Source organism: Recurvomyces mirabilis (genome assembly GCF_035927965.1).
Source record: "Recurvomyces mirabilis strain CCFEE 5264 chromosome Unknown scaffold_1, whole genome shotgun sequence".
NCBI classification, from domain to species: Eukaryota; Fungi; Ascomycota; class Dothideomycetes; order Mycosphaerellales; family Teratosphaeriaceae; genus Recurvomyces; species Recurvomyces mirabilis.
Window position 1 is genome coordinate 1,453,030 of NW_027041935.1, and position 23,580 is coordinate 1,476,609.

At 52.6% G+C, this 23,580-nt stretch overlaps 11 protein-coding genes across 11 annotated transcripts; 4 read left to right on the forward strand and 7 right to left on the reverse strand.

Moving 5' to 3' along the window:
* Positions 1–273: 273 nt before the first annotated feature.
* LTS14_000612 (uncharacterized protein) lies at positions 274–1,591 on the reverse strand (the record flags this gene model as incomplete). The annotated part of the gene is made up of 2 exons (XM_064833324.1): positions 274–1,510; positions 1,548–1,591. 2 exons carry the CDS (start codon positions 1,589–1,591, stop codon positions 274–276), a joined length of 1,281 nt encoding a protein of 426 aa, XP_064699593.1.
* Positions 1,592–2,519: 928 nt separating this feature from the next.
* LTS14_000613 (uncharacterized protein) lies at positions 2,520–4,031 on the reverse strand (the record flags this gene model as incomplete). Its single annotated transcript, XM_064833325.1, has 1 exon — positions 2,520–4,031. One exon carries the CDS (start codon positions 4,029–4,031, stop codon positions 2,520–2,522), a length of 1,512 nt encoding a protein of 503 aa, XP_064699594.1.
* Positions 4,032–4,573: 542 nt separating this feature from the next.
* FZO1 (mitofusin) lies at positions 4,574–7,408 on the reverse strand (the record flags this gene model as incomplete). The annotated part of the gene is made up of 1 exon (XM_064833326.1): positions 4,574–7,408. One exon carries the CDS (start codon positions 7,406–7,408, stop codon positions 4,574–4,576), a length of 2,835 nt encoding a protein of 944 aa, XP_064699595.1.
* A 379-nt stretch (positions 7,409–7,787) lies between these two features.
* Positions 7,788–8,626, forward strand: DID4 (ESCRT-III subunit protein did4; the record flags this gene model as incomplete). The annotated part of the gene is made up of 4 exons (XM_064833327.1): positions 7,788–7,793; positions 7,848–8,123; positions 8,184–8,441; positions 8,501–8,626. The coding sequence occupies 4 exons, from the start codon at positions 7,788–7,790 to the stop codon at positions 8,624–8,626; spliced, it is 666 nt and encodes a 221-aa protein (XP_064699596.1).
* Positions 8,627–9,998: 1,372 nt separating this feature from the next.
* On the forward strand, positions 9,999–10,651 carry GCV3 (glycine cleavage system H-protein subunit; the record flags this gene model as incomplete). Its single annotated transcript, XM_064833328.1, has 3 exons — positions 9,999–10,158; positions 10,209–10,268; positions 10,326–10,651. The coding sequence occupies 3 exons, from the start codon at positions 9,999–10,001 to the stop codon at positions 10,649–10,651; spliced, it is 546 nt and encodes a 181-aa protein (XP_064699597.1).
* An 874-nt stretch (positions 10,652–11,525) lies between these two features.
* On the forward strand, positions 11,526–12,345 carry LTS14_000617 (uncharacterized protein; the record flags this gene model as incomplete). The annotated part of the gene is made up of 3 exons (XM_064833329.1): positions 11,526–11,768; positions 11,882–12,088; positions 12,163–12,345. The coding sequence occupies 3 exons, from the start codon at positions 11,526–11,528 to the stop codon at positions 12,343–12,345; spliced, it is 633 nt and encodes a 210-aa protein (XP_064699598.1).
* A 699-nt stretch (positions 12,346–13,044) lies between these two features.
* LTS14_000618 (uncharacterized protein) lies at positions 13,045–13,580 on the reverse strand (the record flags this gene model as incomplete). The annotated part of the gene is made up of 2 exons (XM_064833330.1): positions 13,045–13,304; positions 13,373–13,580. The coding sequence occupies 2 exons, from the start codon at positions 13,578–13,580 to the stop codon at positions 13,045–13,047; spliced, it is 468 nt and encodes a 155-aa protein (XP_064699599.1).
* Positions 13,581–13,759: 179 nt separating this feature from the next.
* Positions 13,760–15,648, reverse strand: LTS14_000619 (uncharacterized protein; the record flags this gene model as incomplete). The annotated part of the gene is made up of 2 exons (XM_064833331.1): positions 13,760–15,426; positions 15,480–15,648. 2 exons carry the CDS (start codon positions 15,646–15,648, stop codon positions 13,760–13,762), a joined length of 1,836 nt encoding a protein of 611 aa, XP_064699600.1.
* Positions 15,649–15,909: 261 nt separating this feature from the next.
* Positions 15,910–19,717, reverse strand: LTS14_000620 (uncharacterized protein; the record flags this gene model as incomplete). Its single annotated transcript, XM_064833332.1, has 3 exons — positions 15,910–18,701; positions 18,745–18,777; positions 18,832–19,717. The coding sequence occupies 3 exons, from the start codon at positions 19,715–19,717 to the stop codon at positions 15,910–15,912; spliced, it is 3,711 nt and encodes a 1,236-aa protein (XP_064699601.1).
* Positions 19,718–20,211: 494 nt separating this feature from the next.
* LTS14_000621 (uncharacterized protein) lies at positions 20,212–21,759 on the forward strand (the record flags this gene model as incomplete). The annotated part of the gene is made up of 2 exons (XM_064833333.1): positions 20,212–21,594; positions 21,655–21,759. The coding sequence occupies 2 exons, from the start codon at positions 20,212–20,214 to the stop codon at positions 21,757–21,759; spliced, it is 1,488 nt and encodes a 495-aa protein (XP_064699602.1).
* A 175-nt stretch (positions 21,760–21,934) lies between these two features.
* Positions 21,935–23,349, reverse strand: LTS14_000622 (uncharacterized protein; the record flags this gene model as incomplete). Its single annotated transcript, XM_064833334.1, has 2 exons — positions 21,935–23,083; positions 23,137–23,349. 2 exons carry the CDS (start codon positions 23,347–23,349, stop codon positions 21,935–21,937), a joined length of 1,362 nt encoding a protein of 453 aa, XP_064699603.1.
* Positions 23,350–23,580: the final 231 nt, after the last annotated feature.

Genomic DNA, 23,580 nt, shown 5'->3' on the forward strand with positions numbered 1-23,580 from the left:
GTAGGCTTTGACGTTGTTTTCGTTCATCGACCTTTCTTTGGCAGGAGGAAGTGCGAGACAGGCTATGGAGTTACGGGTTGCAACGCTTACAAGAAGGAAAGATTTCTATGGTGGATAATGAAGAGGAGGCGGGAACCTGCGATCTGGCGTGTGAATTGGTATGCTTAATTGCGGATAATGCGGTCCAATCGATGGTAAAGGATCAAACATACTGATGTATTCTCGCTATACCAATCCTAAGCCACGCTCTGTATCAATGCGTCTATCATGCTATCATGAGCTCGTCCCATAACCCTCGCTATGCTGCTGCCTACGCTCAATCAATGCCTCACGCTCGCCGTCTTTGCTTGCGGTCGAGCTAGGTGTCCAGCCTCTCATCCACCCGCTGACACGCCGCCAATGCCAGCTTCGACCAGGCCCCTCGTCTTCCAAAACTACCACTTTGACTTTCTCGCCGTATATCAAGAACTGTATGCCAACGCTAGCGTCTAGCCCAAGTACGCCAAAAGCACCAAGGAAGAAGGGTAGAGCTGCAAGCACCCACTTTATCCGATCACTGCCCTCAGCGCCAACCCAGCCACCTCCTCCATAAGCAGCGAAGTCGTACCATGCGCACGGGTTCGTGAGCAAAGCCGATGAGTAGAACAAGTTACCACAGAAAGCAGCCATGAAAAGATGTGGACTTAGTCCCGCCGTCGACTTTCGCTTCCAGTTCTTGAAGAGCTGTGGCAAGCGAGACCCAAGATAGAGGAAAGTCGACATCCATGACAAGATCGTGCCAGCAGTCTCTAGCCTTGTCGGCTGCGTAGCTCGTGTCATCGACACCTTCATGATAGACTCATGCTTGTTGATCGGTGAAGCCTGTGCCAGTGCGATCACACATGCTATCAGTAGCATCGTTCGCGGTGAAGGTGAAGGCAGTGGTGACGATCTGCCAACTCGATATATTGTGGTACCGCCAGGCGTAGTGGATGATGCTTTCTCCTCGGCATCTCGAGACTCCTGCTGGAAAGTGGGGGCTCGGAATATGATCTTGGGTCTCGTCGGCTGCTTGGTCTTGCTCTGGGCCTGTGCTCCAGGTGACTGTGGACCGTCATTGCTCGATGTCGGACTCATGGATACACCCTCGATCACAACTTGCTCCATATCACCACTCCTAGCATCATCGTCCTCAAATCCAGGTCTCGGCCATGCTCTTCGGATAATACTCCCGTGCCGCAGCCGCTCATACCACATCCACTGCCCAACTAAGCAAAGATCCACGAAAACATAATAGCCGCCTATCGCGACCTGCCATGACGCCTGGTGCGTGAAGAGTGCTCCAAGCAAGTTGCCAAAATCGCCAAGACACCACTCTACCAGGAAGAAGATTGACAAGCCAGATGTACTTGATATGCTCCAATTCTTGTATATCTGCGGTAGTTGAGCGAAGAGCCATGCCACTATACTGAGTGTGCCGAGCACATTCGAGGTGAAGGCCAGAGGTGTTGGAACACAGGTGTGGAAGGTACTGCTGAATCGAAGCAGGAAGTCATTTGCAGGCTCACAGTGTGCTGGTAGGGATGGCTGGAAGGATGATGCCGACAGCCATTGCATTGTTGTCATTCGGGACTAGTGACCAGGCTGAGGGAACTCAACGACTTGTATAAGTAAGCCTTGTAACCATGCGAGGGAGGTATCTATGGTCAGACTGGGTGTCCTCGTGACCGACCACGTGCTCTTTTATCTCTTGCTTGGATAAGTCGATATATGTGTTGCCAACGTCTTCCGACACTGCCTGTTCAGGTCAGACGGAGGACGCAGATGGTGTCACTATGCTATGCTCGTGAGTAGGCTGAAGTCGGCCAAGATAGATAAGGCGCGATAAAGACGATGCTATAGGCAAGAGTAGCAGCGGAATCGATCTATGTCTAACAGAATGCAAGACGTGTAGGACTAGGTCCAAGGAAAAGTAAGCTCACGAGCAACAGTATACAGAACAACACTTAGCTCAATCATAACCTCCACATGAGGCAGTAGGTAGGATAGTCACTCGCCTGACGCATAGCGCGGTTGCGATAGCGGTAGCGATAGCTCAGGTGCACGCAGCACAAGTACAGTAAGTAAGTCCGAGGCCGCCCACCACCAACATTAGCCCGAGTCAGCATCATCAGGTGGGATGTCTCTCGTCTACGGTCTGCGCCCCGGTCATCGGGCCGGCTCGTCAGCCATCATGTGCGTAATTTGTGATGCTGTGCAGGTCGATCACTGGGTGCAGATAGGCGAGTCGCGCTCGTATTATTGGAGAGGTGTTGGTGTGGATATGTGGGTTGGGAAGTATAGGTGGAGGTAGAGTTAGCGCCCAGATAGCGAGAGATAAGGGGGCTTGGCGTGTTGCAGCTTCCTTTTCGGACTGCGGGGTGTTGGAGTGGGTATAGCACGTGATGCAGTGTTTCGTGGGCTTGCACAAGAATTGATATTTATGTCTAGGATGTTGTTTCATAGGAGTACATATGCCGTAGGCGCCTGGATGGTGATCCTCATGCTCCCAGCATTTCAACCTCGCCTTCTAACTTTCCATCCTCGAGCTTCTTGACCACCGCACCACTTTTAGCCTCTCCTTCAACCTCACCAGTACTTGATGCTTCATACCATTGCTTATCAACAACTCCATCTAGCCAATCTCTAGAACGACTAACCATAGCATGATAATCTGGATTCTTCGGCGGGTTAAACATACTTCTGTGTGCCGTGACCTCGTCTTGAGCAACAGCATTGACACACTTGACCCAATTACCCTTGTCCTTGGTCAAGTCTTTCGCATATCGATCAACCTCCTCGCCTTCCTCCATCTCTGCAGCCATTTCTTTCTCATCCTCTACATCCTGCTTTCGCTTTTTAGCTGGTGGTGCTGGTTTTGAGGTGGCTGATGATGGCTTGCTTCGCTTCGTGCCTGTTGGACTACCTTTCTCAACGGGAGGAGAAGGGGTAGGAATGACACAGAAAGTCCTATCCTTCCCTACCGCTGCTCCAGCCCACTTGGTCTTTCCTGCTACTTGCTGCGAGAGGGCCCCGTAGAAGTTGCCAAACCCCACTCCTCTCGCCTGCTCGAGCGCCACCATCTTCTCTATTCGCTGTTGAAGCTCCGCACCACGAGCAAGACACCCGATGAACTCAAGATGACTTCCCGCCCACGAAAGACCTTGTGAGATCTGATTGCGGTTCATGTATGCCGCTCCCGCTGCTCCCGCCAAAGCCGCAGCAGCGCCACCATACATAGCATATTTGCCCCATGTACCCCAGCCTGCGCCATCACTGCTCGGTGCTGGCAAGCCTTTAGACGAAGCATTTGCAATGGGTTGCGGCGAAGCACTCCTCGGCGAGTTCCAGCCAAAGATGTCTGAAGCAGTGCCAAAAGCCTTGTACGCCGACGAAGCCTGGTTTAGATGTTCTTCTGCCCCGTGAGCGAGAACACCTGGGCTTATGCCCAAGTATGGCGTATCGAACGCCAGTACCGCTTGGATATGCGGAAAGAACGGAGAGACCGGCTCGCCTTGTGCAGGCGGAGCAGAAGAAGCCCTTTCATGCCTATCCGGCACAGCAAGTTTGCCGCTTTTTCTAGCCTTACTACCGCCTTCCATGGCCTTCGCGTCTTCACCAGTAGCAGAAGAATTGGTAGTATCATTCGCATACCCCTCTTGCACAACATCCTTATCCTTCTCAAGAATGCTCAACACAGCTTCGACTGCAACGATCCCACCCATAGAATGCCCACATAACACCACTCGTACTCCAGGCTCATGCATAGGATTCCTTGTCCCATTCTCGACCTCCAATTCTATGACCAGATTCTGCAGCCATTCGCGGAACTTGGCGACGCATAGCGCGAGATCTCCTCGCGTATCATAGGGTGGGTATTGGACTGCTTTGACCGCGATCTTGGGTAGCGAGTGGGAGAGCAGATTGGCCAGATCCTCGGGAAATCGTCCAAAGGTGTTAGCGCTACCTTTGAAGCCGTGGATGAAGACGAGAAGTAACGTTCGCTTGGTCATGGTGGAATGAAGATGATGTGGATAGTACTTCGTGTTATCGTTCGATCATGGCAGTATTCCAAAACAACAAGTAGGTGTCAATCGAAAGCGATATGGTGTGGAAAAGACAACGCGAACAAGACGGTAGACGCGTTGGACGATGACGTAGTGGTATACCAACGAAAGCGCCTTTGAGTGACAGTGAACGATCAGAACTTAGTAGTCAGTGATGCTCGAGAAGTCTGAAACGCACAAGAGCTGGCGCCAGGGAGATACAAGCTAATGGATTCGCGCCAATTACCGACATCGACTTTCACATGCTCCATCGATTCAAAGTGTAGTGAGGTCGGCTGCACGTGTGCGTGAAGCGCTGCAGGAACGTGAGATAGCGTGGTCAGCGAACGAGCCAGTAATCAATCGAGATGGGGTTGGAGGAAGAAGGAAGGTCCTCGATGCCGTAGGATCGTCTTAAAGGAAAATGCTTGATCTCGAGTGAAGACTCAATGGTATCTACCCTACCCAAAACGCCGCAACCCTTTTCCATAGTCCCATCATCCCACTTCCTAAGCCATCCCACCAGCAACCCCAGGCGCAGGTCCCTCCAAGTCAACCCCCACAACCCTGTGCCTCACCTCCCCACTCTCTCTTATCAAATTCCCAAAATACTTCCTCGCAACCTCGCTCTCCTGTTGCACCTTGACCGTCTCCCTTCGCTGCTCCTGCAAACCCTCCATATTCTTCTGCAGACCCTCGCGCAACTTGTCCGCCGGGAACTTGAGTGCACGTCGTACTTCAGCACTGATTCGTGTGCTATTGGCGTGAGTATAGTCGAGCTGAGCAAGTTGTGCGGCGAGTTTAGCGCTCAGGCGTTTGGGTAGGGAGGAGGGGATTTGTGAGATGGTGTAGCTGACTCCTAGGACGGTGGCAAGGAGGAGACCGGGGATCAACATTCGGCGGATATTGGTAACGCCCACGACGCGTGTGGCTGTTAGAGCGCCGTCGAGCCACCCGACTCCTCCTAGCATCCTTCCTCCGACTACACCTGCTACGGTGAGAGCCATGCTCGTCCCAGCCACTTTCTCCTGTCGTTCCCAGAGACTTGTTAGATCGAAGAAGTCCCAGAGCTCTGTCTCGAAGTCGACCTGTCGTGCCAGAGCATCTCTTCTGCTGCGGAACATCTTCTCTGAGCGGAAAGTCAAGTCGACGTATGAGTCGCCGAGATGTAAGATGCCAAGAGACTTGATGGCTGAAACGCCGCCGACTGTCTTCTCGCGAGCACGCTCTTCGCACCATCGGACTGTTTCGGCGACTTGGTTCAGCATAGCGGCTTTTATGTCGTCGGCATAGTTGTACGCGCCTAAGACACCTGGGTAGTTTACCCCAAGGTCACTTTCGGCAACGTGTGCGATAGAAGTAGTGAGTGTACTGCGTGTGAGTGCGTAGACATCCTCTGCAGTCTTCTCAATATTGCTTGCGACTTCGTCATCGGCTTCGGTGCGAGCCTTCTTCGACTTCTCGAATACTGGCTCGAGTTGCTTGAGCTCTTCTGTCACGCGGTTGAGCTCATTTTGTGCAACGTCGCGGTTCACGCCGGCCAGAGTCGTCAGATCGCCGAGCACATTCATGAGGTATGTCTTCGCAGGTGCAAGTTTGGAGCGCGCACGCTTCTCCAGCACGAATCGGCGGAGTGATGCCTCTAGCTCGTCAAAGTCCTCTTGTGCCTCCTTCTCCTTGCCTTTGCCCTTCTTTGGTGGCGAACCAGGCTCACCGTGCTTTCCACTATCTCCGTCATCTTCGTCGTCTGGCTTGCTGGGCCGATCGTTGCCACCATCGAAAGAGACGCCGCCGGAGCTGCCCCCACTTCCGCCACCAGAACCACCAGGAGGGCCGTCTCCGGGTCCAGGCGCCACGGGTATGGCATTACTGGAGACAAAGTGAACCAGCTCGGAAGATTCTTTGAAAGTTGCTGGACTGAGATGCGCGATCTGCTTCAGAATCATCTCTTGGCACCTCCTCTTATCCCTAATATTGTCGAAGCCATTTACGACCATGAACATGTATGCCTTTTCTCGTGCAGCATTGAAGATGAACTCCTTGGCAGATAGAGTGAAATGGTTTGCCGCAGATACCACAAACACCACAACGTCAATCTCTTCCTGTCGGGCGAAGACTGCTGTAGTCTTGAGCGAGTCGTTGTTGAGTCCAGGTGCGTCGATGAGAGCAATGTCTACCACACCATTGTTGAGTAGTGATTGGTCGACTGATCGGATATCCTTGATGTAGATCTTGCACTGCGACCAACGATCGCCATCAACCACGATAGTCTCTAACTGCTTGAGGTCGAACACGCTATATGTGCTTTCGTCGTTGCGGTTGTAGACAAAGCCATGTGGAATAGCATGAACTTCCTCCACTCCAGCGTTCTCGCTCGCAGAGAGAACTTCGCAAAAGATGCTGGTGCATGGCTGTTGGTCTTCGGGAAGAATTTTCCGTCTTAGCAAGGCATTACAGAAAGTCGATTTGCCAGCATTGAGATCACCAGTAACCAGCACTTTACTTGAAGTGTCCTCGATACGCTCGCGAAGTGCAAATAGATGTCGGATGCTGTTGTTGATCTGGTTGTCGAGCAAAGCAGCCACAGATTGCTTCTCAAGTGAATGCACAATCTCGCTCTGTGGCAGCCCCTCCATCTTCAGCTCGATCTTCAGCACTGAGAAGTCCTGAGCGAGCTGTGGCGTAACGAGTCGTGGGGGTGCTTCCGACGCCTTCTCAACGGCATTGCTACTACTTCCTTCGCCAGACTGTAATTCGCCGAGAGAAGTGCCTGCTCGACGCAGTCCTGATGGTCGTAATGGTGGTCGATCGAGTTCTCGGTGGTTGCCGGCTGTAGATTGCGTGTGATGGAGACCAGGACGTACATCCGGCCGAGACGGTATTGCAGGTGAAGGTGGTCGTTGTACCGTAGGATAATGTGCCGGCCACTTTGCGTTCATCTCCTGAAGCTTGCGCAGCGTCTCCGCCGTCTGACTTATCGCACGGGCCAAGGCTGTCCGGTTCTGGTTGTAGTACATCTGGTGGACATGCGCAGCCATCGCATGGCGTTCGTGCTCTGCCGCAGCACTGTCTTGTCCGCCCTTCACAGGCGTATGGTTGGGTGTGAACCGGTCCTCTGCAGGACCAGGATGCCATACGTTCTCCATCGTTTCATCGCCTATGATACTGCCGCCATAGCCCGAGTCCTCGTCCAACATCGCTTGCAGCCTCGCAGCGCTTTCTGATGCGCTCCCACCGCCAACGGTCATGTACTGTGGCCGTCCACCTTTTTGCCTGTCGCCAGAAAAAGACCGGCTGCTTCCGGCGGCCGCGAAGCCATTGGCGAAGGGATTGCTGGAACTCATCGTTATTGTGTCGTCAACATAACAGGTAGTAGAGAGGCGAAGAGGTCTAGATGAGATGAGTGGCGCGTTATGAAGTGTAATCGCCGTGAAAGAACGGGTTCTGGCGATGAACGAATGCTCAGGCGATCCCGCTCCAATCTTCGTCCGTGCCCTCGGCAGTCGCTCCCGAGAATCACGTGCGTGACAGGCGTCAAGCACACTTCAAGGCAGTGACATTGATTGCGATATATTTGGTTGCTCAAGGCTAAACCCTCCACTCCCAATGTCGACTTTTTAGACCTCAACAATCCATCTGTTGCACCAATCGTCTTCGTCCTTGTTCTAGCGTCCACATTCCACTCGATCGTCTGGTTGCTAGAGCACAAGACCAGCCGTGACCATGAACGTAAGTGAAGTCCCGCCCTGACTAGATTGAATAAAGCTCATATATTCCGTACAGATCATAGAATGGGCCTTCGGCAAGCGCATGACACCAGCGGAACGTCTTCGTAAACATCAACGAGCGCTAGAGAAGACGCAACGAGAACTCGACCGCGAACGCACTAAGCTCGAGAACCAGGAGAAGAAGCTAGTCGCTGACATCAAAAAGAATGCCAAGAATGGGCAAATGGGCGCAGTGAAGGTGCAGGCGAAGGATTTGGTGCGGACGAGACGGTATATCCAGAAGTTCTACCAGATGCGGACGCAGCTGCAGGCTATTAGCCTGAGGATACAGGTGAGAGCTTACAGAATGTGTATGCGGAGGTGATGAGGACGTGCTGATGTTGTTGTATAGACTGTGCGAAGTAATGAGCAGATGATGCAGAGTATGAAGGGCGCGACACAACTACTCGGCAGCATGAACCGACAAATGAACCTCCCGGCTCTGCAGCGAATAGCGATGGAGTTTGAGAAGGAGAACGATATCATGGACCAGCGGCAGGAGATGATGGATGATGCTATTGATGATGTTACTGGACTGGAGGATGAGGAGGAAGGCGAGGAAGTGGTCAACAAGGTGCTGGATGAGATTGGTGTTGATCTTGGTCAATCGGTAACATTTCTCATCTTCATGATACTACCTTTGACATCTGTGCTGATTCATATCTTCAGCTTGGCGAGACACCACAGGGTCTGCAAAGTAACGCTGTGCCCAATGGCAAGGTGGCGCAGGCTATCGGCGGTGGCGATCCTGGTGATGACGACCTGCAAGCCCGTCTTGACAGCTTACGAAAATAACGATACACGCTCAATGAAAGCAACGAACTTAGCTTTTGATCTCCTCGTGCATGGCGCTCACGTCTCCTTCTCACGTAGCCACCCCCTCACAAGGACAGCTCCGGTGCTGATCACGTTTTGCAAAGTCGGTACATCCTCGACGCAGCGCATTACTACTTAATAATCATCTCGGCAATCATCTCAAGACAAAGCAACCAGAAGCCTCGCACGAAAATGCGTTCCTTCAAACACGAGCTGACTTGACCTAGAACAACACCCCCGACCACTAGAGTATCTCTTCCAGATCACACAATCCGAGCATTTTCTTTGGGACCTGTTCATCAGAGACCCGTGTTGCTTTGGACAAAATCGCGATCTTCGAAGTGCCGACACCTCTACATGTCCATTGACTAGCTGGCGGACTGTTACGTTCGAGCCACTGGAGAACATGAAGGACGAGGTTGTGGGTGTATGGCATCGTGTGTCATCAGCTGACAACGCAAGGGAAGCTAGACGATTGGGCGAAGCAGTGTGATGAGGTGTGCTGGTTCAAGGAAAGCTTCGGACTGCGAAGTGTTCCCGGGTTGGTTGTTGTGAGGCAGCTTTTGTACCCGTCTATTTCCATCTCCTACAAAACCTCCAACGCCACGCCATAGCGTGTTAGTCCCACCCCAATACCAATCAACATATGCACACACAATCAAGCGTATCCTACAAATCCGCCCTTCGACTCGGCCACTCAGCCTTCCCGCCCACATCAGCAATCTCCTCCAACTTCCCTCCCATCTTCTGCACTTTGAACCTTATCATCCTCGGATCCAGTCCCAACGTCCGCCTAACCGCATGTTGTGTCTTGGCGCTGGAATCGAATCGCAGGATGAAGTAATGGCCTTGGTTGTAGGTGGCGCCTTGTTTTCGTGCGGGTTTTGGGAGGAGGAAGGTGCCCCAATTTGTTATGCCGCGGACTACGCCACCGGCTGTGAGGATTTGGGCGCCGGTTGTGCGGGTGATTCTTGGGAAGAGTTAGCTGATGTGGGTTGGTTTGGCCAAGGGGAGGTGGTGGTGGTGGTCGTACTCTTTTATTTCGTTTACGCCGCGGCCAGGGCGGACCTGTGGATGTCAGTGTTACTGTATTACTGTATCATTAAGTGTTTATATCCTTAGAACGGGTCATACCACTCCTATCAGCTCATAGAGCATATTTGTATCGTAGAATCATCTGCCAGTGATGGACATGGAATTCTAGCACGTGAAGCATTCGTTCATTCACCTTCGCGGAAGTGCAAGGACTCCCGCTTCTCCGCATCCGAGCGGCCGCCCGACCCGCTATCAAGCGTCACAACTCAAACCATTGGAGCTTCAATGCCCGGACCTTTGCACACTTTATACCAAAATGTCAGCAGCAATCGCAGGATCAGGCGCAGCTCTTGCAAAGGTACTACAGCGACCAGCGCAGGGCTTGGCGAGATGTAGTCGGCAGCGCTATCTCCAACTACGAGCACAGCGACCAGCTACTTCGGCGCATGTGAGAGGGTTCGCGGCGAGCACGAGAGGTAACATATATGAGTTGGAGGGGAATTATGAGTATACTGATGTAGTTCAGTGCTACAAAAGAAATACACTGAAGACCACGAATGGATAGAAACCTCCAACCCTGAAAACGGTACCTCCCACCCCACCAGCCCCCAGTCCACCCAACCAAACTGACTCCTCTGTCCAGCCGCAATAGGCATCTCAACCTACGCCGCCAAAGCCCTCGGTGACGTTGTCTACGTCGAGCTCCCCACGGTCGGCACTACCGTCAGCAAAGGCGACGCCATCGGTGCGGTGGAATCCGTCAAATCCGCCTCCGACATCATGACGCCTGTTGGAGGAGAGATTCTGGAGGTGAATAATCTGTTGGAGGAGAAGCCGGGGACGATCAATCAGAGTCCCGAGGAAGGGGGGTGGTTGGCGAGGATTAGGGTGGCGGATGTGAAGGAGTTGGAGGGGTTGATGGGGGAGGAGGGGTATAAGAGTTTTACGGAGGAGGTTGGGGAGAAGTAGGGAGGGTGCTGAAGTGTGTATACTGTGGTATGAATAAAGCTGGCAGATGCTCAGAGGATTCGGATGATTGTCACTTGTGTACAGCCCAAGGCAGTGACGAGCAAGCATGCTGGCATTTCGACGAGTACAGCGCACGCTCGTGGTTCGTTCATATCTCACAGCTTTAGGGAATTTCCAAGGCGACAACCAGCATCTCGATCTTAACAGTTTCCTAGGCCTTTTTTGGAATGGCTGGTATTCCTGTGGGTAGTGAGATTGGTCTGCTCGCTGAGGCAAGCACGTGCTCGATTTACGAGTCCATTCAACATGCCTCGGCGTATACACTATGACGACACTTCCGACTCGCCAAAGGCCATAGATACTCCGTCGCTGGTACATTTCATTACTACTGGGTTTGATAGCGCAACCCCTGCTGTACCCCGCAAAACAAACCCATCCCTGGCAGTCGTCTGATCTCAGAGCGTAGGCCATGTTCAGACGGTATCTCGATGTTGTCCAATCACGACGACGAGGTTGTGACTACATCCTCGGCTTCCTGAACGTCGACCTAGAGACTTGGCGTCGAAGTGTTGATACCCATCTTGCATGGCGACCTTGTGCTCGAGGGCTTTCCGCGACTACCTCTTTGGGTACGCACACCGACGGTCTACACGCCAGGATGTTGAAACGCAGATGTTTGATTGCATAGTATATGCCTCGGTCTTCTGGTCTGGTTCTGTGTTGTAAGTCTGGAACATCAAATATAAAGACCAGGAAGAGATACGACCAGCCCATCTCGTGGAGTCCAACAGATCACATCCAATACATTTACACCACTCCCACTCCTCTTCATCGTCTCATCACATACATATCCAGTCCAGCGCATCAGCCCACGATGTATTTCCTCCCCTTCCTTCTCTCCCTGTCCACCCTAACCCTCGGCAACCCCATCTCCAAACGCCAGTACATCGGCTCCGACACCGAAAACCAGCTAGTAGACGGTACACCCTGCCGCGCTATCACCATCCTCTTCGCCCGCGGCACCACCGAGTCCGGAAACGTCGGGACTCTCGCCGGACCGCCCCTTTTTCAGGCCGTGGCTAATGCCGTTGGTGCTGGGAACGTCGCTGTGCAAGGTGTAAGTTCTTAAACATCGCACTATGACGAACCCGTTGCTTATTCGGGCAAAGAGGAAGGATGGATTCGGCTATAGAGAACATTTGCTAATCCGTTGATTTTGATGGGACATAGGTCAATTACGGCGCCACCATAGCCGGGTTCCTGGTCGGTGGTGATCCGGCTGGTTCTTCGACTCTTGCCTCGCTACTCGCAAAAGCACAGTCGAAATGCCCGAAGACGAAACTCGTTCTCTCCGGGTACAGTCAGGGTGGGCAATTAGTTCATAACGCCGCTGCCATGCTCTCGGCTTCTCAGACGAGCTTCGTGAATTCCGTCGTGGTAAGCTCTAACCAACGTCAACTGTAAATCCATGGTTTCGATATGCTTGATGTGCTAATGATGTTTGCGAGCAGATCTTCGGCGACCCAGATAACGGCCGCGCTATTGGTAAGATTCCCAGCTCGAAGGTGTTGATTATTTGTCATGTCGGCGATGATATTTGCCTTGGTGGCGATTTGGTTTTGGCGCCGCATTTGACGTATGCGCTTAATGCGCAGCGGGCAGCTAGTTTTATTGTTGCGAAGGCTGGGTTGTGAAGTCGCTCGGCTGGGCTGGGTGTATGGAGGGTTCTGAAGCTGGGGCATGCTGCTTGGCGAAGATGAAGACTAGTTCGCAGTCACGAGGTTCGGTTCTAGTATCTGTAGGCTAGGCTGTAGTGTGAGAGTGGTCGATTGTTTTGTTGCCGTTGTGTTTCAGCCTTACGGTTTAAAGCGCTTGCATGCGACGTCGTGCTGTGCCGCTCGAGATATCTCACTATCTGCTTCTGAGAGAGCAAATCTTTCCTTACGCTGCCATACCATCAAGTTCTTGCTCTGACGAGAGCGAACACAGACTGTCGGCACCACGCCCAGTCTGAACAACGTGTCCCGTGGCTACGAGACTACTACAGGCTCCGCACCAAATTCCGCTGCGACAAGGTCAATCGAGTGGTGGCATCAGCCTACCATGCGAAGTGCGAGCTGGATTGGCATCCACCTCATGTTATGCCTCATCGTATACATCTACCCGCATATCTGCGACGAAAAGGAACAAGGGCCGTGGCTTCCATGGGGATTGGTGAAGGCTGTTGGGTTGATCGTGCTACTGGGAACCATATGGTAGCAATGGTATGTCAAGGCTCCGATCCGTCCCTTCAATAAGAAGTAAGCTAACGACCTCAGGTCGACCGGAGGAAGACGATAGCCCGACAAGAACATCTCCAGCCTTGCTAAGCTTTCCTTCCGCCACGGCAACAATCATCCCCGGAACCCAAGCCCAAGCGCAATACCAACCCTAGTCAGAACAAAAGGCCAAGTCGTAATCGTAACAACCCAGTCCTCGCTCGTCCAGTCCCACACCTTGAGCCAAACATCCCACCCACCCAGTGCCTGCGCCACAGAATGCGTGTACGCCAGGTCCGAAAGCAGCATTCCCATGCACAACAAGCGCCAGACACGCACGTCGTCGACAAGTCGTAGCACTACGCCTTCTGTGAAAGCGAAGTAGAGCCAGCCGCCTGTCGCGGAGATCAAATTAGTATCGCTTGGGCATCTGAGTGAGGAGGGTAGGATTTTGAATACGCACCTGCTATAGTTGTCCAGACGAAGTCGTTCTGGGATCCTAGAGTTGGTACGAGACCCCGAGTGACTGTATGTAGATATTTATCTGGTTGTGTGAGCACCATGATCGCGCCACCGAGGGCGAAGATCGGCTCGAAGTACAGAAGTAAGATGCGTGAGATCAAAGGCACTGTCGCCGAAGCCTTTCTGATCGTGGGCGGATTGGTCGCCATGATGTGAGAAGGTCTGGACGAAGTGAGCAGTCGTGCTCTTGATTCGCGACGGGAGTAGCTACACAAGTGAGATGTCGTTCCCGCGCCAGAACTTATACAGCTGTGGGGTCGGCTCACGGCGGAGCTACATGTGTATGCGCAAACGAGCTTCGCCTACAGAAGTCAGTCAGCAACCCTGGCTACAGCGCCCCAATCTCCTGCCCTCCACCACCAACATCCACAACAGGATGCGGAAACCTCTCCTTATCATCCCAAACCTTCCTCTTAAACATCCCCAGATCCTTCAACAGCTCATCCACATCCGCCTGCCACGCCTCATGCTCAAACCCACCTTCCTCTGCACCACCATGAGGAAAGGAGAAGCTGTCGTCCACGCCACTATCGGAGTCTCCATCTTCTTCCTCATCCTCTTCCTTCACATCGTCCATAGCCAGCTCACGTGGGATGACAATCGGATCTTTCAACTCCCCCTTCACCAACGCGAGATGTCGTCGTAGCGAATCGATCTCGAGTTGCAGAGCCAAATTCTGCGGTCGTAACTCCTCGACTTCCTGCGCGAGAGCACGGATCTTGACTTCGGAGACTGCGCGCGATTCCTCCATCGCGCGCTGCATTTTCGTGACTTGGCGCTGGTAGTCTTCCATCTCGTCTCGTGCGCGGTCGGCTTCGTCTCGTTTGCGGAGTGTGGCGTTGTTGACGGATAATTGGAGTGCTTTGATCGTGTCCTGCATCTCCAGGATCTTGGCGTCGCGCTCGGCGGCTGAGACGGCGTCTTGGTTGACGTGTGCTTGGGTGCGGATGCGTTTTGCTTGGTCGGCGTAGCGGAGGGTCGAGAGTGTTTCTTCGTAGTCGGTTGGTGAGATACAGGCTACCATTGCTGTTTTACTGTTGCCTCCTAATGAGTCCTTGAGCAGCCAGGTGAGGACGGAATCACGGAAGGGCACGACATCTGCTCTTCGTTTGCTCTGGTTCTGCTGGCCGGTCATGCGCATAGCTCGTTGGCGCTTCGGATCAGCAAGTGCAGCTATGACCCGTCCGAGCGTGGTAAGAGACTGATTAATGTTGCCACCTTCGCGGAGTCGTTGCCCCGTAGCTTCAGTGCGGTTAGCACGTTCAGATCCAGCCAAATCGACAAGTCGCATGCGTGCCAGACGCTCGATCGTGCTGTCCGTCGCGATATCATGCTGGATCTGCTTTAGGGTCAAGGTGAAGACGGCATGCGATCGAGAAGAAGTATCGTTCATCTTCGTGCTCGCAGTCGTCCGATTCATATCACCCATCTTCATCAATCTCTCGATATCTTCGTAGCACTTCACCGGCTCGTCGGTCAAGTTCTGCACATACACGCCATCGCTCCTGCTCTCTCGGATCTTGAGATATGTAGGAGGCGTTGTGCGAGGCGTGAGTAGATCCTTGACGTGCTCGTTGTAGATCTCAAAGTACGACACGTGAACATTGTAGGTTATACTGCTGTTCTGCTCGGCTTCGACTCTTTCGAACAGTCCTCGGCATGTTCGTGGGATGAGGCCTGGTTGGTCGAGTGTGCCCATCATTGTGTACGACTTGCCAGATCCTGTCTGACCGTAGGCAAATATGCACGTGTGATAGCCATCAAAGTTGTGATCCAGGAACTCCTCTCCGAATGATGCGTAGACATCGTGTTGCTGTGCGTAATGTGCGTCCTGCTCACGATGTGACCAGAAGGACTTGTCGAATGTGAACTTCCTCTCCTCGTATGCGCGTTTCGTGCTTTTGGCGTCTTCTGATGCCTGTACGGGTGGATGCAGTGTGGTCTCGTTTGTGCTCGGGTTCATTTCGATAATACATGGTGATTGCTTGTCGAGTTCTGCCACATGTCAGAATTATGCTTCATCTCTTTTGTTCATGATATATGCATACCTCGCTTGATGAACTTCCTCACTCTGACCACGACCTTGACATGCCCTCCATCCTCTGACGGCGTCGAAGGCCTCTGCAACACCTCAACAGGCTCTCGGCTCCTCATACTCGGTGTGCTCGCCATGCTCTGATAATTGTCCAACGCGGTCGACGCGCGATAATGCGCCATGTCGTTCGAATTCAACGCCGCGATTTGGTCATGAGTGATCCGGTCAAAGGCCTCACAAAGGTCGTCGAGAGTGTGTCTGAAGCGCAAACGAAGCAGTGTATACATCCGTCATTAGTGCCTGCCTGTGCGTTTGCTGACCGTTGCGATCGACGCTTCGGCACTTTCTCCACGCCATTCTGTTGGTGCGCGTCTAGAGTTCAACGCACAGCCGATAAGATTGTTGCTATGTGGCAACGGGCAAGGCATCACGTGCATGATCCATCAACTATAATGATCTACTCTGCTGCTTTCTACACCACGATGCTGTCGAGTATACTCGAACAACACGATTCCTGCTGCAGTCTGCACATTCAGACTTCTGGTAATGCCCTGCTGCGGAATCTCAACCAATAGGTCGCACTCTCCCAGCACCAATGCCGGAATGCCCTCCTTCTCACCTCCAATAATCAGCACAGTTTTCCTTGGCAGCTTGCATGCCTCTGTGCCAAGCAAGACACTCCGATCAGTCTGCTCAATACCCACGATCGACCATCCGTCCCGCTTCTTCTCCATCAGATATTCCACTACTGCGGTGGCTGAGAGCTGGAACATCGGCAGATGCACATGAGACGACACTGACACATTCGAGAAGTCCTTGTTCGACGTGACGTTCTGGTTCTGTAGATGCATCTCGGAAGCTCCGAAGATCTCTGATACCCGGGAGAGGCCACCGAGGTTGTATGGATTGTCGACGAGAGAGGCAACCACGATAAGCTCGTTGCGCTTGGCCGACTGCTCTGCTTCGTTCTCGAGGCCGCTCGTGAGGTACGCTGTTCCTTTAGTCTGTAGAGCACGCGACACGTCTCCCTTGGAAGGTGTCAGAGCCTGTGCGTTCTCGACGCTGCTCGTCCCTGCTATGGAGGACTCATGAGGAGCAATCGTGGGTAGCACTATGGGATCGCCTAAAGGTATGCAGGCCTCCAGCTTCTGGATTCCCTGCTGCGCATCACCTTCCCACAGTGCCAAAAAGTCTACTCGACCACAGAGTGGCGATTCCGTGCTATCAAGTCCATACCACGGCCCCTCAACCAGATTCGTCATGGTGTGATCGAGGACAGGATCGAAGCGATCAAGCTGTCGTTCCAGTGGCGGTATTTCATATCTTTCCAGACTGCGAATATAGTCGTTGAGGGCCACAAAAGCAGCATTGCCCGTGATCTGATCCCAACCATGTGTTTCAGCATGGTCCATAAGTCTGGGAATCTGCCATTGAGCTTCGTGCCGAATGACTACTTTGGACGACGCAGCGAGCGGTACGAAGGCGCAAGCTAGCTTGAACGCAAACTCAGGATCTGTGCCTTCTGTCTTCGCGATCATGACGCCAATCTTGAGTAGTGACGCAAGATACTTCGGATTGCTATGATGATCTTTCGTGCCAAGCTCGCTCAAAATACGCTGCTGTGGATCCTTCTTCTGCAGGTATATCCGCGCAATGATCCAGGAGAGAAGATATCGATATCGAGGTAGCGGCTCGATAGATAGCACATAATGCAGCTTCTGCAACACTGCTTCAGCGTCAAGATGTGGCAAGATCTGCTCACAAGTGAGCAGCATAAGCTGCAGCTGCAAAGTCGTCTTCCAGGAGCTGACACTAGGCACAGGTGCTCTCTGCTTCGCCCAGCGTTGTAAGAGCCGATCGAAGATGGCTTGTGTAATGTTTGTGCTGCCCATCCTGCTTACTAGATCGATCAGAGCAGCAACGCCGAACATCCCTCGTTTACCGAAGTAATACTCATAGCCAAAGCGCGCTGTCATGTTGGGTTCTATCGATTGTAGCAGATATGTCGTAGCATCTTCCAGGCGGAGGTCCACGGTGGGCTCGGGCAAGCAATCAGCGTAGCATATAATCAGATCTTCTATGTCGAGGAGATCCGTGGCTCCGTCGTTGAAGATTGTGAGGTTTCGGATGGCGCAGGCAAATGGTGGAAAGAGGTAGACTCGACTCGCTGACAGAGTTTGAAGGTCGCTCATTCTTGCCGACACCATTCTCATAACCTCGTTGTGATCTTGAGCCAGTGCAAGAGTTGTCTTGTGCAGGATCAGACTTGGCATTTGCATGAGGAGGTTTTTCGGGTACTCCAGGTACTCCATCTCACTCCAAATATCCTCGACTTGTGTCATTAGGACCTCGGCTGATATTCTAGCCTCTCCGTTGAGCAATGCACGAAGGTAACCACATTTCTCCAAAGCTGCAGCCTCCAGCTGGTCTCGCTTTGATGACTTGGTATCCCACGCCGCTACTGGTCCCCTAAGCAGGACGTCGCTTGTACTATCTTGAAGCAGTTTCTGGAGTTCAGACCATCGACTACCTGCTCGAGACGTGGCTCTGTCGTTCGTGCTCGTGCTTGACGTTGGGGATTCAGCGCATAGCTTCAAGCACCGCAAAAAGACAAAGTCTCTTGCCACCTCTGGCAGAGCTGCCCATGTAGACAGATCAGCGATCCTGCGAAGTTGCTTCTGTTCCAGCCTGACTGCTGGAGAAACTTGGAGTCCTTGGGCTACTCCCTCTAACAAGTAAACACTTGCGTACGCAAAGTTGCCACTACGCCTGTTCACGATGAGGTCGAGGACAGCGTCCACGATGGATAATGCCAAGGTATTATTGACGGCGTTGGCCTCGAGCAGGCCACAGATGTAGTCGGCCAGCCTCTCGCCATGAGTGCATCGCAGACGCCCTTCGTCCTCGCTTAGTGTAGAAGTGAAGAGTGAGCCCTGGGTAGCCCAAGGCAGAAACGCAGATTCCAAGAAGCGCACAAATTCTGCTGAACACTCCGACTGGAATTTCGAGCGCATGATCCAGTTTCCGATGAACTTGCGATTTGAGTCTTGGATCTTGGGATGCAAGGCTGCAGCAAGTAGAACGTGTAGCCAAGCTGTTCTGACCAGAGACGTGGACTTGCTGAGGAAGTCAAGGTCTGGCTTTGTGGCGATGACCTGATTGAGGTAGCGGCCGAGCAGGACCGTCTCGAAAACAGTACAGTAGCGTTCGTATTGCTCAACGAGAGCGGCGCTATCTATGATGTATGTCAGCTCGGGACGTCGAATATCATGCTCTACCTTTCAATTCCGGTTTCACTGGTGGCCCAATGTCTGAGCGAGCATAAGCCAACGACACATTTGGAAGGCAACAGATATCGAACGTACCTTTCGTGGTCACAAGATCATTGCCAATGGTTCCACATAAGCTGTCGATCCCTGCTGCCAACACAACAGACTGCCGCAGTATTGCGAGGCACTGTTTTCGACGTTCGGCATCCCCATTCTGCATGCCTTCTTGTAGCAGAGACCAGTACGTCGTCTTCATCCACTGAAGTAGCAGTTTCCCGTGAGAACTTGCACATCGCAGCCACAGCGAGAACGCAAGATTGCGGTAGAAGGCCTCAGAGCTGGACAGTAATGCTTGCAGCCATGACCATAGTTGTGATGCACGCGAGGTATCATCAGTGAGGCCGAGCTTGACTTGCCAGCTCAGCACACTGGAGGCTGCAGAAGCGATATCTCGGTCAGCGCAGCCACTCAGAACTATGGCAGCGTTGAGTAGACCATCAACCACATTCTTGGGGGAATCTGATCTGACACTAGACCTTGCGAAGGCGAGCAGAAATTTGATATGCTGGAAGTCCAGTATGGCTTCTTCTGCTCCCGAGTCGACTTCCGCTTCTCTGTTGGCTAGCAAGCCAGGCATGCGTTCCATGGATACCTCGACCGACCTGCCCCGGCCGCGAACCAGATCACCAACGGTCCTCTCGAGACAAATCACGGCATACCCCAGTAGGTCGTCTCGAATACCATCAGGCAGCTCTGTGGTGGCAGGCGTCTTGCCATCGTCCAGTAGCTCCCGTAGGTGCAAAGCCAGATTCTGCTCGGCATCACTGTCCGGATATTGGCCAAGAAGAGATCCGAGCGGACCTATCTCACTCACGCTACCTTGCCTGATGCTATCAACAGCGGCTCTGACTGCTATGCTGCGACTTTCTTGCGGGACATGTTGTAGCAACGATGCTAGCACCGAAGGGTTGATTGTGGTCATGTTCCTTCGTGGCTGCCCACGGCTAGGACTGAGCTTTTATGACCATCTCTGGGCAGTAGTCAGAGGTGGTCTATGTCAGCCGCCGCATGCACTATGCATGCTCATGGTCCGTTGCCAACGCAAGCCTAAAGAGATATGTCTTGTGGTGAAGTTGGGAATCTAAACCAAAAATACTATCAGGTGGTACACTGGAACATATAGACCACCGTAGCACTAGTGCTGAACTTCTGATCTAAGGTTTGAGCCCCAGATCTTGGATCGCTTGTAGATCATCAATCTCGCGTGGATGATATCATGCCGTCGCAGTCGCACGAGCAGGCCGCTACTAAGAGTGCGTAAGTAGTAGCTAGTGGGATAGTAAGCGTGTGATAGTAAGCGTGTAGTAGGTCTGGCAAACACGGACCAAACCCAACCCGGTTTCATTCTGGCCTTTACTCTTGCTCCCAAGCAACACCTCACAATCTCATCAGCTGGACTAGCAGTAACACAACTCGATGGCACGAGAGAATGATGAACGACAGCAGAGCAACGACGAACAGCAGCCACTCCTCGGCTCCCACTCTGACGCTGGCGAAGGTGGTGATAGTCGAGATACGCGAGCCCTCATCTCCTTTACGGACGAAGACAAGGAGAACCCACGACAATGGACCCGAGTACACAAGATGACCAACGTCTTCATCATTGCCTTGATGAGCATCCTGTCACCTCTAGCATCCTCCATGTTCACACCGGGCATAGAACAGATCGCTGAGAGCTTGGAGACGAACACACAGACGGTGATAGGATGTACGACAGGCTTCGTCATAATGCTGGGCGTAGGACCGTTGATATTGGCTCCGTTGAGTGAGACGTTCGGAAGACGTATAGTATACTTGGTCTGCTTCACCATCTTCACACTGCTGCAGATTCCAAGCGCGTTGGCACCGAACATAGCCACCTTGATTGCCATGCGTACGCTCAGCGGCTTGTTCGGCAGTGTAGGAATAGCAAACGGAGGTGGCACGATATCAGACATGTTCCCACCGAAACAACGAGCAGGAATATTCGGCTGGTATCTGCTAGGCCCACTACTTGGCCCAACACTTGGACCATTGTTTGGTGGAATCATAGTCCAGAGACTCGATTGGCGCTGGATTTTCTGGGTCCTGACTATCGTCTGCGCCGCCAACACGATCGCGGGATACATCTTTCTCAAAGAGACATTCGCTCCTGTGCTCCTTCAGCGGCGAAAGCAACGCCTAGAGAACGAAGAGAATACGTGGAATAAGTACCGTCTCGAGAACGAAGACGACAGACCGTTCTGGCGCAAGCTAGCCAGCTCGCTCGCGCGCCCTCCGAGGATTCTGTTCCAGCCTATTGTTCTGACGATGAGCACATACCAAGCTCTAATCTTCGGCACAACATACAGTATCTACACGAACATGCAGCCAATCTATCAAGGCGAATATGGCTTCAATACCGAGCAAGTCGGCCTGCTGTATCTGGGACCCGGTCTAGGCTTCTTAGCCGCAGTATGGTTTCTGGTGCCACGGATCGACACAGTATACAATCGCTTAACAGAGAAGAATGGCGGTAAAGCGCGGCCAGAGTTTCGGCTGCCACTTGCTAATATCGGTGCTATCCTGATCCCGATATCACTTTTCTGGTTCGCGTGGACGGTAGAGTACCATATGCACTGGATTGCCTCTATCAGTGCCACCTTCTTCTACGGTCTTGGTCAAGTGATGATACTCAATACCACGCAGAACTACTATATCGACAGTTTTGAGAAGTACGCCGCTTCTGCTATTGCTGCAGGTGCTCTATTCAGGAGTCTGATTGGTGGGGTGGTGCCTCTGCTTGCTCCGGCTATGTTTGATAAGCTCGGATATGGTTGGGTAAGTACATGCTCCGAGCCTTGTTCAGTTCTGTTCCGTGCTGACATTACTCACGTGTAGGGTGTAAGCGTTTTCGGCTTCCTGAGCGTGGCCATAGCACCGGCTCCGATTGTGCTGTACTACTATGGTCAGAGGATCAGGGAGGCGTTCACGATTGAGCTTTGACGGGCACTTCGATTCTTCAGTATAGTACTGGTTGTTTGCAGCATAGCATGGCATCTCAGGATTTGTTTTGCATTGCGATGGAGCAAAAGCATTGTAACATACTTCCAAACAGGTTCAACGAACGATCCACGCAAAGTTGTAGTGCTACGTCAGTCATAAAGGGTATCATAATACATCATGCGGCGGTTGCTGTAACCAGCGGCTGCACAGCGCCTCCTTGTTGTAATGAAACAACAGATTCTTTGCCCTTGCGCTTGCTCAACAAGCTCTTCAGAGCACCAAGCCACTTCGCAAGACTCTCCTCGTCTGTCGCACAAAAGCGGTAATTCCTTTCCTCGCTCAGTACCTGCATGCAAGCTGTCTTACTCTTCGATATCGGGTCTATTTCCACCACATCGATGATTGTCGGGAATGGTAGTATTAGCAAAGCAGTATACTCTTCTTCGTTCTTGTAAAGTGCCAATGCTTTCGCCCGGAGGACCATCCAGATCTTCTTCCACTGGCGGACTCCACGCTTGCTTCTCAAGAGGTAGATCCAGCCGTGATAGATTACTCTTTCGTTGCCTTGTGGGTTCTGCTGTTGGTAGACGGAGTTCTTGGTCGGGTCAGTAATCGGACTAAAGCCCGGCATAGACATCTGACTCGCACTTCTTGCTCCCATGCCTGGTCTACTTGACGATGAGCCATATACTGAGTTCGTTCCTGCTTGACGTGGCTGCGAGCTGGTCGAAGGCCGAGCGTCGCTGTATGCTAGTGACAAGGCTGACAGCTGTGCAGCAGCGGCACCACCAGAGTCGGAGAAGTCGGAGTACGAGCCATGTTCTGGACCAGAGTACTCCGCTTGTGACGGTCGACGTGCACTGAACCCACTGAAGGCACTCACGTTGGTACTCCCACGGTCTCGCTGTTTGGGGAGAGTGTGTGTTCCACCCGTACCTTCGCCATCAGAGGAGCTATACCCTCCGGCATCGGTCGCAGCAGTGGCTACGGCATCTATGCTGCGGCCAAAGCCTCGATACGCACTTCTCGCTCCTCCAGGGCTTGCAAGATATATCTCCTCTTCTTCCTCTTCGTCCATACGTGCTTCTCGTCTTACAAGCTCGACCCAATGTTGTGCATCTTTATCGCTTGAAGCTTCGAGATGGAAGTTCCGGGACGGTGAGAACAGGCCAAAGACATGCTTCTCCTTCCTCTTAGGGTCCTTCTGCCGAGCAACTGCTGTGAGATCTGACAGGTTGATCTGATGTTTGAGTTTCGATTCGTCCGAGTCACGATATATAGATAGCAGATTGGGTCGCAGGACAAGGTATACTGGCTTCCATGACTATGTCACAGCTTAGCTATGCTCCAGGCGGGAGGACAAGCAACTTATCATACCTTCGTTTTCCGAGTACGCTTCAGAACTCGGCCGCTCTTGATCACTCGATCGAACTCGAACGAGCCGTTCTGCGTAACCGGAGACATTGTATCCAGCGTCAAATGTGGGCTCTTCAGTGTCTGTACAGACTTGGGGATCATGATGTTGGTACGTTGAGGCGCTCGAGACGCCGGAATAGGCTGTGCATGTGTGGCGCTCGTGGACGTCGCCATTGTGCTGTGTGTTGGTAAAGTTTATGGTCTTATGGCTTGGTAGTCAACAATACCAGCAGCATTAGAACCAGACCAGATCCATGCGACCAGTAAGTGAAACGAGAGGGTCGTCGGGGAGAAAGGTTTGACTTTGTGCTAATATGTGTGGCTTCCTCGACCGTTAGCATGGGATGGGGTGGCGGCCGCAGGGACTACGATCTTCATATAGGTCGGGAGTTGATCACGAACGTA